This window comes from Pecten maximus, chromosome 17 (assembly GCF_902652985.1).
Source record: "Pecten maximus chromosome 17, xPecMax1.1, whole genome shotgun sequence".
Lineage (NCBI taxonomy): Eukaryota > Metazoa > Mollusca > Bivalvia > Pectinida > Pectinidae > Pecten > Pecten maximus.
Window position 1 is genome coordinate 15,144,029 of NC_047031.1, and position 15,288 is coordinate 15,159,316.

Below are 15,288 nucleotides of genomic sequence, written 5' to 3' on the forward strand. Positions count from 1 at the left end.
ACTGATGTACTAGAATCATTTAGTTGTTTGAATTACTATGAAATGTGGTAATTAAATACATTTATTTTTACAATAAAAATAAATTGTTATATCCTTTTCTCTGCAGCAGAAGAACAAACAGCTTCCACCAGTACCAGCAGTGCCAGTGTCGGTACTGAAGAAGGTATGTTTTGGACACGTCCTGCCATATTGCTTTTGATAGAAGAGTACAAGCAACGTATGGATTTAATGAACACTAGGCGGTTAAGAAAGAAAGCTGTTTGGATGCAAATAAGCAAACTATTACAGGAAAAGGGGTATAACATTACAAGTAGTCAGTGTGAGTGAGGATGGAAGACCCTGTTGAGGGGATTGAAAAGTGTACATGATCATAACCAAAAGTCCGGGAATAATCCAAAACAACAACCTTATGAGTCAGAATTAGTTTTCATGTCTGAAAAGCCTAATGTTTCACAATTATATGTTGTATCATCTGAAAGCATTCCCCGGAAAGCCAACACAGCAGTTGAACATACGCATACGGCCAGTTTAATCGAAAATGATTCGGATTCTGACTCGGCCAAAAGTGAAAATGTAGCTGTAACTCCTAAAAGTAGCAAAACAGAAAATGAGCCAAAACCAAAACGAAAAAGGCCAAATGAAGTTGTTGAAGTGTTGAAACATTTTATAGTAACACAACAAAAGAGACATTTAGATGAGTGTGAGAGAAGAGAACAAATGCATAGAGAGAGAATGGAAATTTTGGTGGCTTTTTAGGATTACTTAAGAATGCTAATAATGCTGACAAGAAATAAATGACAGGATATGCATTTATCTTATGACCTACATATGATAAATAAGGCATGTGTTGTTGCCAGAAAACTTATTGTCTTACCACCATCTTAATTTGGCCTGTTAAATTTACTTTACTGTATAAGGAATCAAACATATTTGGTCAAATTGTGAAGCAAAAAATAACCTAAATCTGGTTGTCATTTTTTCTTGATTAAAGTTTTCCGTATGTGTGTGCAATTTGGCCAAACTGCATTTGACCTTTTCTTGCTTTACACCTGCAGATCAATGCCATCGCTATCTTGTCAGGTTTTATTCAATTGATTCATTCTAGAAAATTTTAGAAAATTTAAGCCATTTTGAAAAATGTTTTAGGTATCTGTACAACAGGTTTCATTGTAATTCATATATACCTTAATGTACATGTAGTTCTTACAAGAAGTATGTATGTTACTCACTACATATCTTATTTTACAGATAATGATTGCTGCAAGATATGTATGGAAGATGAAAAGAAAGTAGAATGTGCTTTTGTAAACTGTGGCCACATGCTGGCTTGTTTATCCTGTGCTAATGTACTAACATCATGTCCTGTGTGCAGATGTCCAATCAAGCAAATATTAAAACTCTACAACCCTTGAAGTTTTAATTTGACAAAAAGGCACTGGTGAAGCTTTTGACCAGTTGTACAAATGTGATCATCATTAACAGGCAATGGTCAATAACCTCCATGCATCTTCACTTGTCAAAACTGGCTGCTTAACCTGTGTCTTAAATATACTTTACACGAAAACGAAAACACTTGTGATTCCTTGGATTTTGTTAAGATTTTGATTAGACACAGGCTAAGGAGCCATTTTTGACATGGAATTTAAAAGATGACAATATTTGATATATGTGCTTGTAGCTCAAAGGCACTAGTCTGGCACAAATTTATATCCAGATCAGATTTTTTCATAGAGTCAGTGTCCTTGTTCTAACTTTTAAATTGTTTGGGTCAAAATTAAAACAAAAACACACCGGAGTAGGCTAATACATAATACCTTTATTAGAATTTATCAACAGTGAACTAGGCATGTGAGACATTGTTTTCTCATTCAACAAAACTATCCTTTTGTATAGAATAGCACCCCGTAATAATGATATTATACACAATAGCCTGATGCTAACAAACCGTTTGAGATCTACGTTTTTCAAAGCTAGCCAGCCTAGTTTTCATTCAATTTCGTTATGATAAATCTCCCATGAAATAATCCTATTTTGGCTATTACATGTGAAATATCCATGAAATCATGGGGGATTTCACATGCAATATCCAAAAAAGGATGATTTCATGAGGGATTTCACATGAAATAGCTAAAATATGATTATTTCATAGGATATTTCACATGTAATAGCCAAAATTGGTTGATTTCAAATGTAATGTCTATAATAGGATGATTTCTTGAGAGATTTCATTTGTGATATAACAAGAGGCCCAATGGGCCTGTATCGCTCACCTGGCACTACAGCAACTTTGAAGTTGATTTAGGTTATTTCTGCAGATACTATGCTGATAACCACTTGATTCAAATATTGATAACCACTTTATTCAAATATTAGTGAGGCTAAGTTTCTTCCTGTCAATAAATTTTCTAGTTCTTCATTCCAGTACACAACTGGCCTAATATCGGGTCTCAAAATCGGCCGGTACCCGGTACTTTTTACCGGCTGAAATTGGGCTTGGTACCGGCTAAAATCGGAAGTTCAACAATACATATAATTTAATAATATCAACAAAACAAAGATAATCAGTTTACCAATCGACAAGAGCAGATCGGAACAGCGATCGGAACACACACAGTCCTGCTTTCGTTTCTACTTTCATTTCGTATGCTCAAGATCAATACCGCGCTTGAAATTAAGGCACATGTAAACGCGATCGAAACAAACACCAAATTGACACGGATCGATCGAGAAAAATGGAGCCAAGCACAAAGAAAAAAAAAGAGTTTTGACTTCTTTAGGCCTACTGCGTCCTCGGCCAGAGATGCAGGTGATTAGAGCAAAACATTCGGTTCTTTTAGAATAACTGACGCTTCTGTTTTGCTGGTACAGTTTATAGTTTTACTTCGTAGCAACATTCGTCAGAAAACGTGTCTTTATTGAAACAAGACACATCGGACACGCATGCTTTCTAGATTAAACTGATGTGTTTAATCGACAAATAGTTCAATAACCCAATGTCTAATTTGTCTATATACATATATATTTATGTATAAGTCAGAGCGGCAGTTACAGCGAGCCATATACGAACATCTGTATCCTGAATGCTCTATACTATATAAAGTATATACGAAAGATCACTCGTGATTAGGCCTAGTACCGGTGGATTTAAGTCGTCATTGTAAATCAAGATCAAGTGCAAGGCTTTCATTTATTATGATTTTGTATCATTTCACAAATATCATAAGAATTAATTTCTCACAACAAAAAAATATGTGAATTCCCATGCAGTAGTATTGACAAATAAGAATCTAATAAATGGTGTTGAAAATTGATCTACCTTTTAACTTGTTGTTTTAAAAATGTCATACATATCTGTCAACATATTTTAATTTTGTAGAGTCTCGCTTAATTTCAGAATTACTTCAATTGATCATTTTTTGTTTTTTAATTAGGATATTCAAATTTTACATTCACCAGTCAACCAAAACTGTGATTGAAATGTCTTTAAGAAGACAAATTACCTTACTTTATAATTTGAGTCTTTACTAAATCATTCCAGTGCAAAAAGATATAAGTTGACAGGTATGCATTATTTTCAATTTTTAACACTTGTTGGTTAGTTACAGCGTTGGTTGATGATCTTATTCACATGTTGTACAGACAGGCAGGCTACCTTCAACCCTGCTTAGTCTATTAAGTTTTGGATGATCCACCAAGGTAATTTGAAATACAGTATTGTACTCATGTAAACTCTTCAAATATTTTTCTATCAAATTAATATCATTACATATTGAAAAGGAAAGGTAATTTTAAAATACTGTGAAAACGAACAAGAGGCCCATGGGCCTTAACGGTCACCTGAGATTTGAATTATTTCAGTTTATTTAATTGACCCTTTTTGCCCCCCCCCCCCCCCTCCCCTCAGCCCCTAGGGTCAGTCAGGGCCAACATATGCATATTAAAAAATGTGATTTACCTATATAAACTATAGTAACATGTCAATGGTGACAATGTTTACAAAATTAGAATGAATTCCAATAGAAATAAAAGTCAAAAATGTTATTTCCCTATATAAACTTTAGTAAAGTTTAGCCCCACCCCAGGGGCAAACTTGAGACCCCAGGGTCCTGAAATTCACAATTTTGGTAAAGAACCTTCAAACCAAGCCATCTATGAAGTGTATTTGATTCCAGCATATCTGAGAGTAGAGAAGATTTTTGAAGTTTTAGTCAATTTGGCCCTTTTTAGCCCCGCCCATCAGCCCCTGGGGGTCAGTCAGGGCCAACATGTGCATGCCATCAAACTGTCATCCCATGCTGACAATGTTTACAAAATTAGAATGAATCCCAATAGAAATAAAATAACATGATGGGACACTGTTCCGTGTATACAATATTCTCGGCTCTTGTATTAAAAAAACGGAGTCACGTTTTGACAATTTTGTGTGTATCTGCGTTCTGTTCAGGTGGAGTTTTAAAAAGTTTCAAAAGGATATGTATGCTGTGTTCTGTTCGTGTGTATTTTAAAAAAAATTCAAAGGATGTACATATTCGGTGTTCTGAGCAAGGAGGATTTAAAAAACCAATTCTAAGGATATATATCTTTCAACTAAGTAAGTTTTTTAATCTGTAATTATTGTATATGTAAAGTATCATCAATTTTTTTATGTTTTTTTTTTGTAATTGTATCATATTTTGTAAAAAAAAAAAAAAAAAAAGGTGGAAAAAAGAATGCATTTAATAATAACACCACCATTTCTTGATGTTTACTAGACGGTGCACGTACGATTGACTGTCACTTTGTCTGCATTCATTGAAGTGGTGTCTGTTGATTACGTCCTACCACCGACAACGAAACAAATAACATATGATCAATGACGTAAGAAAAACACAGTAAAGACAAAGTCAAATGAAAGAGGGTAACTTCAATGAGGTGTTACAATGATTGAAAAAACAAGTATATATACATTGATGATAACAATATCAGAAAATATTGAATTTCAGTCACATACGTCTATCCTATTTGGATTGCATTCAAAGCATTGAAGTGCGCCCTCTTGATTTTGGTGGTCACTGCCCATTTCACAGAACTCAACGTTGTCTAGAATGTCTCCGATATATTCATTCATAATGGTCATACAATCTTTCAGTTTCTCCCACTGCTCAAAGGACAGAGCAACACCTGCACGTGTAGGTTTCAACTCCCTTGTTTTGGCGTCCGGCATGAACCAACGCCGGATATGCACTTGAGCAAACCCAGTCGATAGTGATACATAATTGTTCCCACCTAGATGAATCTTGAGATCCACCCCGTTGCCTTCACGGTATTTCACAAGGGCCTGATCTACATCTTCAGCGTACCAAATTTGTAATTTTTTCCACTGTTGAGGGCTGAGTGCAACGCCTTTTTTAGTAGGATACAAGGTACCCTTTTCACTTGTATCGTATAGTCTGATATGAATCAGCGTTCTGCCTCGAAACTCATTGGCAACAACGAAACAGTCATTGCCTATGTCCAGTTTGCAATAATCCCCATTAGGACGCCTTGTGTCAATCAGAGTTTCGTCAAGATCAAAGGCGGCAACAGGGTCTTGTTTTTTCCCCTCCTCATCAATCATCAACCGATTACATTCGTCTCTATCATATCTTGTTTCCATGCTTTCTGAGCGTACCACTCTAGTTGACATTGCTGTGTTGTGATCCTTCTCTTCTGAGAAAATATGGCGATATGATGGAAGGTTCCAACTTTTATACACATCAGAACAATACAAGGGGTTATACATTCTGGGGGCTAAACATCCCTGGGGGCTAAACATCCCTGGGGGGGCTATACATACCTACATGCTGCTTTCGTCATCCATATCTTCTTCTTCCTCCTCTTCAATAATTTCAGTGAGGACCGTCAGTAGTTGTACTGCCTTGGTCGCCATATTGAAATTCTTATTTCAGAAGGACTGTGATCGATTTGGAATTCTACCATGTTTGCTATGCAATGCCAGTTTTGATTGGTTTAAAACCATGTATTATTTTCCAATAACCCACGCTCGTGCCTATAATACACGGTCGTGAGTCACGGCCGTTACAATTTTATATATCTAATATTCACCCCTTTTACAAAAGGTTACTATACAAAAGGTTACTATAGCCGAGTGGGCTAATGGGTTAGTCTTTCAATTTATTTTTATCACGACGCGAGTTCGAATCCTACGGAGGCCCCTCTTTTTCTTTTCTCCTTTTTTTTTAAATTTCAAAATCAATGCCATATAATTGATGCTTTTGATCGTAGTACTGTATTGCCTGTATATTTCATCAACAAATAATGCAATACTTTTGTTTGTTTGTTTATGTTTTACAGCCCATCGACAACTAGGGTCATTTAGGGCCAAACAATATTCTAACATGTTTTATTTTTAAAGTTAAAATCAGATAAAATTTGTCCTTTTTAAAAGCATCCGTATTGTATATTTAGATCATTGATCAGAGAGAAGAGAAAAGAAAGATCATGCAATGGGGGCAGCAGGTACAATTCTTACGCCCTACCTGCAGGGCAGATTAGAAAGAGGTCGATCTCAGAACTAAACAGTACATGGTAGAATAGAAATAATCAACTTTGACTCGTGTATTGTTGTAGGATATCTTCGTCCTCGTTGTATATCCTGCAACAATACACGAATCATCGTTAATTATTTCTTAAGTAACATCCGGAGTGAAATGTGAGATTTACTTAATTGACTGTATAAACATTTCAAGGGTGGTAACTACATTTCGTCAAACTTATCGCTACAGTCGACGTATTCGTATGGATAAACACCCTTTCTGAGCAATATTTCAGCTTCCGGTCTGTCATATTCATTTGCAAAATATTTGAATTTAGTCAACCCTTCTTTTGCAAGGTTTTCGGTAAGACATTCCAAGCTTTGAGACATGAATTGAAAGGAGTCGATGAAGCGTAGTGTTGTGTATTTGAATAGCCAGTTAGCCACGCTAATTATATAAATAGTCCATTCCGGATCTACGGTTATTATGTTATACACGCCTCGCGTATGAATACGCACTGTTTGATTAATAAAAGTAGTTCGACAATATGGACTCCACGTGTTGTGTTGATTATGAGAGCCAGACAGTTTCCTTCTTGGATTCCTCTTATTAATAATCCCCCTGGGAACATAACACAAATTGGCGACGAGGAACAAACGAACCTGCAAAACACAATGGCTAAAGGAGGCGTTGGAAAGGTCGGTATTTTTGATGAATCGATCGAAAGTTGGGAGTCATACACCGAACGGGTCGAGGTGTGTTTTATTGCAAATGGCGTCAAACCAGAAATCAAAGTGGCCTCGCTGCTTAGTTTGATTGGTCCTAAAACGTATGGGTTGCTGAAGAATCTACTGGCCCCAGCTAAACCATTAGATACGGGATACGATGATATTATAGCCCTGCTAGATAAACATTTAAATCCCAAACCATCCGAGATAGCGGAGAGGTTTCGCTTTCATAAGAGAGAACAGCGCCCTGGTGAAGATGTTATGACTTATGTAGCAGAATTACGCAAGTTATCAATTCATTGTAATTTTGGAGATACCCTCCAGATCACAATAAGGGATCGCCTAGTTTGTGGTTTACGCCAGGAAGCTATTCAACGTAAACTTCTAGCTGAAACGACACTAACATTAGACACTGCTATTCAGACTTCGGTTGCCATGGAAACGGCAGGGAAGGACGCAGTTGAACTCCAACGATCACATAATGACAAAGCATTTTTGCCATACCAGCCATGACAGCTGCCAGGCTTCAACGATATGCTGTGTTTTTGTCGGAACATTCCTATGATATCGAGTACAAAAACACTACAAAGCATTGTAACGCGGACGCGCTTTCGCGGCTTCCATTGAAAGGTAGTTCAGACGGAGCTACGGACCCTGTGGACCTTTTCTACACTGCACAGATCGAAACACTACCTGTAACTAGTGCACAAATTCGTCATGAGACATCTCGAGATTCCACGTTATCTCGAGTGTACGACATGTTAATGTTGGGAACATTGAAGAAAACAGATGACCCTGATATCATACCTTACATAAATCGACAGGATGAACTTTCCGTACATCAAGGTTGTATAGTATGGGGTAACCGTGTAATAATACCAAGTGGCCTACAGGAAAGAGTTCTTACAGAACTACACGATGGACATCCAGGAGTGGTCCGGATGAAATCTGTTGCGAGATCCTATGTTTGGTGGCCAAACATTGATAAACAAATTGAACAGTTGTGTAGTTCATGTCTAGGATGTCAACGATCGGGACACATGCCGAAATCTGCACCAGTACACCCTTGGGAGTGGCCTTCCAACCCATGGCAACGGATACATGTTGATTTCGCAGGGCCTTTCATGAACTTCATGTTTTTAATAGTTATTGATGCGCATTCCAAATGGCCTGAGGTATTCACCATGAGATCCACTACAACCACGCTCACCATCGAGTTACTACGCAATTTATTTGCTCGTCATGGTATTCCTGAGCAATTAGTCTCAGATAACGGACCTCAGTTAATTTATGAAGCAGAATGGTATTCGACATAGTACATCATCACCATATCATCCGCGTACGAACGGACAAGCGGAACGTTTCGTCCAAACCTTCAAACAAGCCATGAAAAACGCAAAGGATGAAAAACGTACATTACAGCAAAAAATGAGTGTATTTCTATGCAAGTACAGATCAACACCACATGCTATGACGAATGAGACACCCGCTAAGTTGCTCTTAGGCCGAAATATAAGGACACGGCTCGACATTATGAAACTCGATTTGTCAGCTAGGGTATCATACGGACAAGACCGCATGAAATTGTCGCGTCACACAGGAGAAACTGTCCGACAGTTTTCTAAAGGCCAAAGTGTGATGGTACGCGATTATCGTTCGTCAGACAGGAAGTGGATTCCTGCATCTATCCACACCAAAACAGGACCTCTGTCCTACACTATTGACACTGGAACAGGAACTCTATGGAGACGTCATACAGACCAGCTTCGTGCTTGTACTGTAAAACCATCAGAGACGGATGTCACTACAATAAACTTACCGGAACCGGAAGTCGGTCCTATTACACCGGAAGTATCATCGACTCATCAGTCATCTGATAAAGCAACTATTTCTGACGGGAAGGAGGAAGTGGTACCTGTGATGCCTACACATAAGCAAAAACAGACAATCATTTCCAAATCATCCCCATGTGTAAGTGTTGCTCCACGACGCTATCCAAAGAGAGAACATTCACGAGCTCCAGTGAAATTGAACCTTTAATTAATTTTAGTGATATGTTATTGACAACACTGTGCAAGGGCATAATAATCCCTGTGTGTCAATAAGGGCCAAATAGGTTCTACTAAATCATAAGTTTTTGTTTTAGTTTGTTTAGATGTTAAAGTTAAAGTTAATACTCTTATCAAAGTAATTAATATTCGTATGTTATGAACAGTAAAAGAAAAATCCATAGTTGTAATCTAGTCAAGATTCTCCAAGTAATATCTCAGAGACATTTATATTCCAAGTTATATCTCAGAGACATTTATATTCCAAGTTATATCTCAGAGACATTTATATCACAAAAGTAATTGTTAAATCGAAAAGGGGGAGGAGTGTTGTGTATTTGAATAGCCAGTTAGCCACGCTAATTATATAAATAGTCCATTCCGGATATACGGTTATTATGTTATACACGCCTCGCGTATGAATACGCACTGTTTGATTAATAAAAGTAGTTCGACAATATGGACTCCACGTGTTGTGTTGATTATGAGAGCCAGACAGTTTCCTTCTTGGATTCCTCTTATTAATAATCCCCCTGGGAACATAACACGTAGATCATCCATACTAAACGAAATGTATTTTTCCATGTTGTTGGGTATACATGTAATGTTGTGATCTTTAAATAAACCTACAGCTTCACATAAAATGTGATCGTCAAACCCTTTTAAGTAATGAAATATGACGGGAACAAAAGAAGGGTCTTTAAAGCGGGGCAAAAAGGACGGCCTCCCGTGCGTGCGACATGTATGCGTGTGGTGAGTGCGCATGTGTGTTTTGGGAAGCTGCGGTATGTTCGTGTTAAGTCTCCTTGTGAAAAGGGGCCCATTTTGCAAAATTGATATTAACTTCTTCTCTGGACCTAAGCAATGCATGACATTGATATTTCAGTGGCAGTATCCGTAGGTGGCTGGGATTCAAATGTATACAAATGATGGGGCCGAACCCCACCCCCTAGCCTTATGTTGGAAGTTTCAGACAGATCATTGTTAGTTGTTCTGATTGTATTTTTGTCTGTATTATTATGATCTATATTCATCCATTTTTTTCTATGACCTTCCATAATGTTTGTTTCCCCAGGTCACAATCAGATGTAAAGTTATCACCCTTGACAGTTCAGCAGACACGAAAAACAACCAAGTCTGGTCGGCAAATCTTGCTGCGAAATGCAGTAATTGCTGATTCAACAAAATCCAGCAGACTGTCCCTATGGGACAATCATACTATGCAACTTACAACCGGTTCATCTTACCTCATGACGATTTAGCGGTGAAGGATTTCGACACCGAAAAATCCTGTCTACATCACCCAGAAGCACAATAAATGTAGAAGAACTCCTGGACATTGTCGAGGTTGATGACAATTCAGTTCAAGTAGAAGGCATCCCAGAGTGTCTCTCCGTCTATATTGCGTATGTTTGTAAGAACTGCTACAAAAAATTGACAAGCCTTCAACGCCCTCCTACAAATGCATCAACTGCAACACGCGTCAACTTGTCAACGCAGCTTCAAAATCGACTTCGTTAAAAGTCAAACTGCAGAATCACCAGACAACATTTTCAATCACTGGCATAGTTCCTGACCAGTTCCTGGATATTCCAGATTCAGTCAATGTCACTGATCCAGATGAATTTGAAGAACCTATCTTCTCCATAACGCTATCCATACCAACAGCCACTACTACAGCACCAACTTCAGTAAAATTAGCCGATTAAACAATGCAGGACTCGTGCATATATGTATTCTAGCCGAACTTTAAAATCAATGCCAATATTAAACATTCTGGTACCTATCACTGATAATTGATATTTTATTTTTACTATGATAGCTCTGAAAATTGGGTGCATGTTATCTGTACCAAGATACTAATAATTAGTTATCCCCATTACTTGACATTTGGTTCATTTAATGTCATATATTTAAAGTGACCTATTTCCCATGTAATTATTTTCCACTGTTTTTGCAGCCTGCTTAATTTTAAAACAAAATGCTCATCTATAGTTTCTTTGCTTGATACTAATGAGAGAAAACAAACTTTAATAGGATAAAGATAGATCTGCTTGCAGAACGTGCATTCTTGTCCACATCTTGTACAAATATACAACAGTTACTGCAAATTTTTTTAACATATGATACAGGTTTTGTTGTAAAGTTTTAACTTTTTCTGTAATGGTATTGCATGCATTTCCCCCCAAATAAGTGCATTAAGTATACAACCTTCACTTTCCACAGCATAACTTCTTAACATATCATTTGATAATTGTTAATTTCGATATTGTGTTTGATTAGTTACTGTTTACTTGAATATGAACATTTGTGCGCTCTTTTTCGCTAAAAATGGAAAGATTTAATTTGTTTTTGCCAAAAAAAAACCCGTTGAAATTTAGCATAATAACTACCAAATGCAATTACGTTCAACATGTAATACAGTTTTTATTATCTTGGATCACCTTAACAATACTATTTGATATTTGCCAAATATAGGCATTATGTATACACTTTTGTTTCCGCAGCATAACTTAAACATTATCCAAGTGTGCATAAACGGTAAGTGTTGAAAATCATGCTTAGGCAAAGGGAGATAAATCACATTCAAACAACTGTTTTAATGTACAAAGTAGTGAACTAAAATACTATTCCAAACTTATAATTTATCATAGTATTAAACAATAATGATATGACATATAGACAAGGAAGCATTTATATAACGGGTATTAATACTTTTGCATATGCAGACATAAATTGTTCTGCCCATGCATTACTCTAGTTACATTTGAAGTTTGTTCTCACCAATTCCTCAAAAGTCTTCATATCTTCAACAAATTCCACATGCAGGTTCCTCATTATTTGCAGTTGACCATATATATATTACTATTTTTTAAGTGATCCGAAGACACCCCCGTTAAAATTTGACATTTTCCATTTGTCATCACTAGTTCTTAAAATACTGAAGGGATCTTTGTCTTTGCTTTAACAAATTATATTTCACCACCGATTACAAGACAAACCATTGGATAAATTGCCATTCTAGATTAGGCTTCATTATTTAACATTATTCCCAACCGTTACAGGGCCTTCATTCAGACATCCAAACATGTCATATCTTTTGAAGATATCCAGTCTATATGGAAGTTTGTGCCTACTATTAATGAAATACACACCAAAATCTACAGTTAAACTGCCATCATAATATACCCCGGTAGAGATTATTTTAACCTTTACTGTGTAAGGATAATCCATGTCTTCCATTTCATTTCAGCTTTGATACCTTACTGTTTATTGAAAAGAAGAACTGCCCTTTACAACATAGAACAGAAGAACCTTTCATTTCACCAATATAGATTATCCAATGCTGATCCTCAGCGTCCTCGTTATTTTTCATGTTTGCTCTAAATCTAAGATAACTGCTACAACTGCCATCTCAAAAAAACAATTTAATATTCTTAACTGCTACCACTGGGATTGGGCTAAAAATTTGCTGAAGTTTTAAAAACAAGGAAGTCCATGAATTATTGTTATTTCATTCGGTTCAAAGCACCTTCAACATACCAACCTATGCAGCCATATTTTAAGATAATTGCAAATTACACAGGTTTTTACGGTAACTGTTTTCCATAGTGGTATGATGTACTTTCAATTGATAGTCAGATGACCATTAAGGCCCCTGGGCCTCTTGTATCAATATAGCCCAATTGACCTCATTTGGCCCCGCCCCTCAGGCCCCTGGGGGGTCAGCACACTTATTTGTACAATTCTGAATTCCCAGCCCATAGTTTGGTTTGGTTTATTTTGTTTAACGTCCTATTAACAGCTAAGGTCATTTAAGGACGGCCTCCCGTGTGCGTGCGACATGCATGCATGCGTGTGGTGAGTGCGTATGTGTGTTTTGGGAGGCTGCGGTATGTTCGTGTACCATAGTGATGCTACCAGGCAAATAAGAGCGATATCCATTGCTCGGATTCAGAGAAGTCGTTTATATCAATATAGCCAAATTCACCCCTTTTGGCCCCGTCCAAGAGGCCCCCAGGGGGTCAGCCCAAACATTTGTACAATTATGAGTCCCCTACCCATAGGGATGCTACCAGGCAAATATGAGTGATATCCATTGCTCGGTTTCAGAGAAGTCGTTGATATCAATATAGCCCAATTGACCACATTTGGCCCCGCCCCCTCAGGCCCCTGGGTGGTCAGCCCAATCATTTGTACAATTTCGAATCCCCACCCCATAGTGATGATACCAGGATCTGCTCTCGACAGGAATTTATTTTCACGATATCGGAAAATAGTAAGTACTAATTATTTTTAAACAATTACCTTGACGTGAAGCAAAAACTCTTCCTATCTTTTACGTTCAATGTGAATTATTTTCACAATATTTTTTTTCTTTTAATTTACAGCCTGGAAGGTTTTGATGAGTCCCTATTTGACTAAGTATAATTAAACAATCATTCTCTCATTATCTATTGTCTATAATCGCGGAACGCGGTAAAAGTACAAGTATAACATATTGAATACAGGGATATACAAATATAAATCAATATGTCTTTTTCATTTGTAAGTGAGTGGACATCAGAGACAATATCAACAACATCACATGTGACGACAGCCGTAGCCCTGTCCAGACCATCAACAACGTATGCGACACCAACAGTAGTCGTGTCCAGACCATCAACACCACGTGACAACAGTAGTCGTGTCCAGACCATCAACACCACATGTGACACCAACAGTAGTCATGTCCAGACCATCAACACCACATGTGACAACAGTAGTCCTGTCCAGACGATCAACAACACCACATGTGACACCAACAGTAGATCTGTCCAGACCATCAACACAACATGTGACACCAACAGTAGTCCTGTCCAGACCATCAACAACACATGTGATACCAACAGTAGTCCTGTCAAGACCAACTCAAAGAGGATTGACACCGTTCTCTTTGTAAGTATTATGTTTACATTCAACTATTCTCAGTTAATTGACATACATTTATTAAATATATATTAATAAGTTATTCAGCCAAGAAAAACCATTATGTTTACTTTTTTGTTTTAACAGAAACATACCGGAGAAGAAGATACTCTTTTGAAATGGAGGATGACGGTGAAGGAGTAAGTGTTAATAAACAACCATGAAATTGTCGATCATTCAAAGACATGATTTCTTAAGTTTTTGTTGTTCTTATCTTTTTCAGTAACAACAAGAGTCGCGCCAGCTATCCTGCAGCTGACCGAAGTCAGGAAAATGCTCATTGGAAAGAGGTGGAAATTGATTTTATGATTTTTATATTTATTAAAGAGGCTTGCCCGCAGAGAGATCAGAAAAATTGGCTAATAGAAAAAGATTTTTTACACATGACAGATTGTTGGAATTGTTGAGTTTTTCATTTTATTTTCCTTATAAAACGCTGAAAAGTGATATTAAAACCTCATTTTTAAATATTATTTATTTAATCGCAACCCGCAATAAGTCTAATTTGATTGACACATCAAAGAAACAAGCACGTGCACAGTGCCGCACAGTGATAACTTCAAAGGCAGCGGCGATTTACAAAGAAGATTTGCCGTTATATTCCATACATTTCCCTCTCAGGTTGAGTTTTAAAACGTCTTTTAAATACATATTCTATTTCTATTTTATATTTCAAGAAATAAAGTCGGAAAGCCTCTAATTTTGTCACATAGAAACGTGTACTGAAGTTTATTTAGTGATCGGAGATGTGCAGTTTACCGGTCCGTCTGCGGGTAAGCCTCTTTAAAATATGGCAGAAAAAAGCCAATTTTTACTTCTAGACGTCAGTAATGGAGGAAATCAAACATATCCATTCTTTAGTTTAGTTGTCGAATTTCAACTTGACTCGCCTCTTCCAACTTAGATGTACACCTCAACTTATGCCGATGGATGTGTATCTGGATCTTTCAGACGGTAAGTATAGCGTTTGTAGCTCTGCTGCCAAGAAGACTGATGCCGTAAAACTAAAACTAAGTTTTGAATGAAATA

General features: G+C 37.2%; 3 protein-coding genes across 3 annotated transcripts; 2 read left to right on the forward strand and 1 right to left on the reverse strand.

The window, feature by feature from the left end:
- Positions 1-4,897: 4,897 nt before the first annotated feature.
- LOC117315366 lies at positions 4,898-6,194 on the reverse strand. The gene has a single exon (XM_033869521.1). It carries the CDS (start codon positions 5,792-5,794, stop codon positions 4,979-4,981), a length of 816 nt encoding a protein of 271 aa, XP_033725412.1. The 5' UTR covers positions 5,795-6,194; the 3' UTR covers positions 4,898-4,978.
- Positions 6,195-7,752: 1,558 nt separating this feature from the next.
- Positions 7,753-8,559, forward strand: LOC117315146 (uncharacterized protein K02A2.6-like). The gene has a single exon (XM_033869291.1). The coding sequence runs from the start codon at positions 7,753-7,755 to the stop codon at positions 8,557-8,559; it is 807 nt and encodes a 268-aa protein (XP_033725182.1).
- A 70-nt stretch (positions 8,560-8,629) lies between these two features.
- LOC117315147 lies at positions 8,630-9,283 on the forward strand. The gene has a single exon (XM_033869292.1). The coding sequence runs from the start codon at positions 8,630-8,632 to the stop codon at positions 9,281-9,283; it is 654 nt and encodes a 217-aa protein (XP_033725183.1).
- The last annotated feature ends 6,005 nt before the right edge of the window (positions 9,284-15,288 follow it).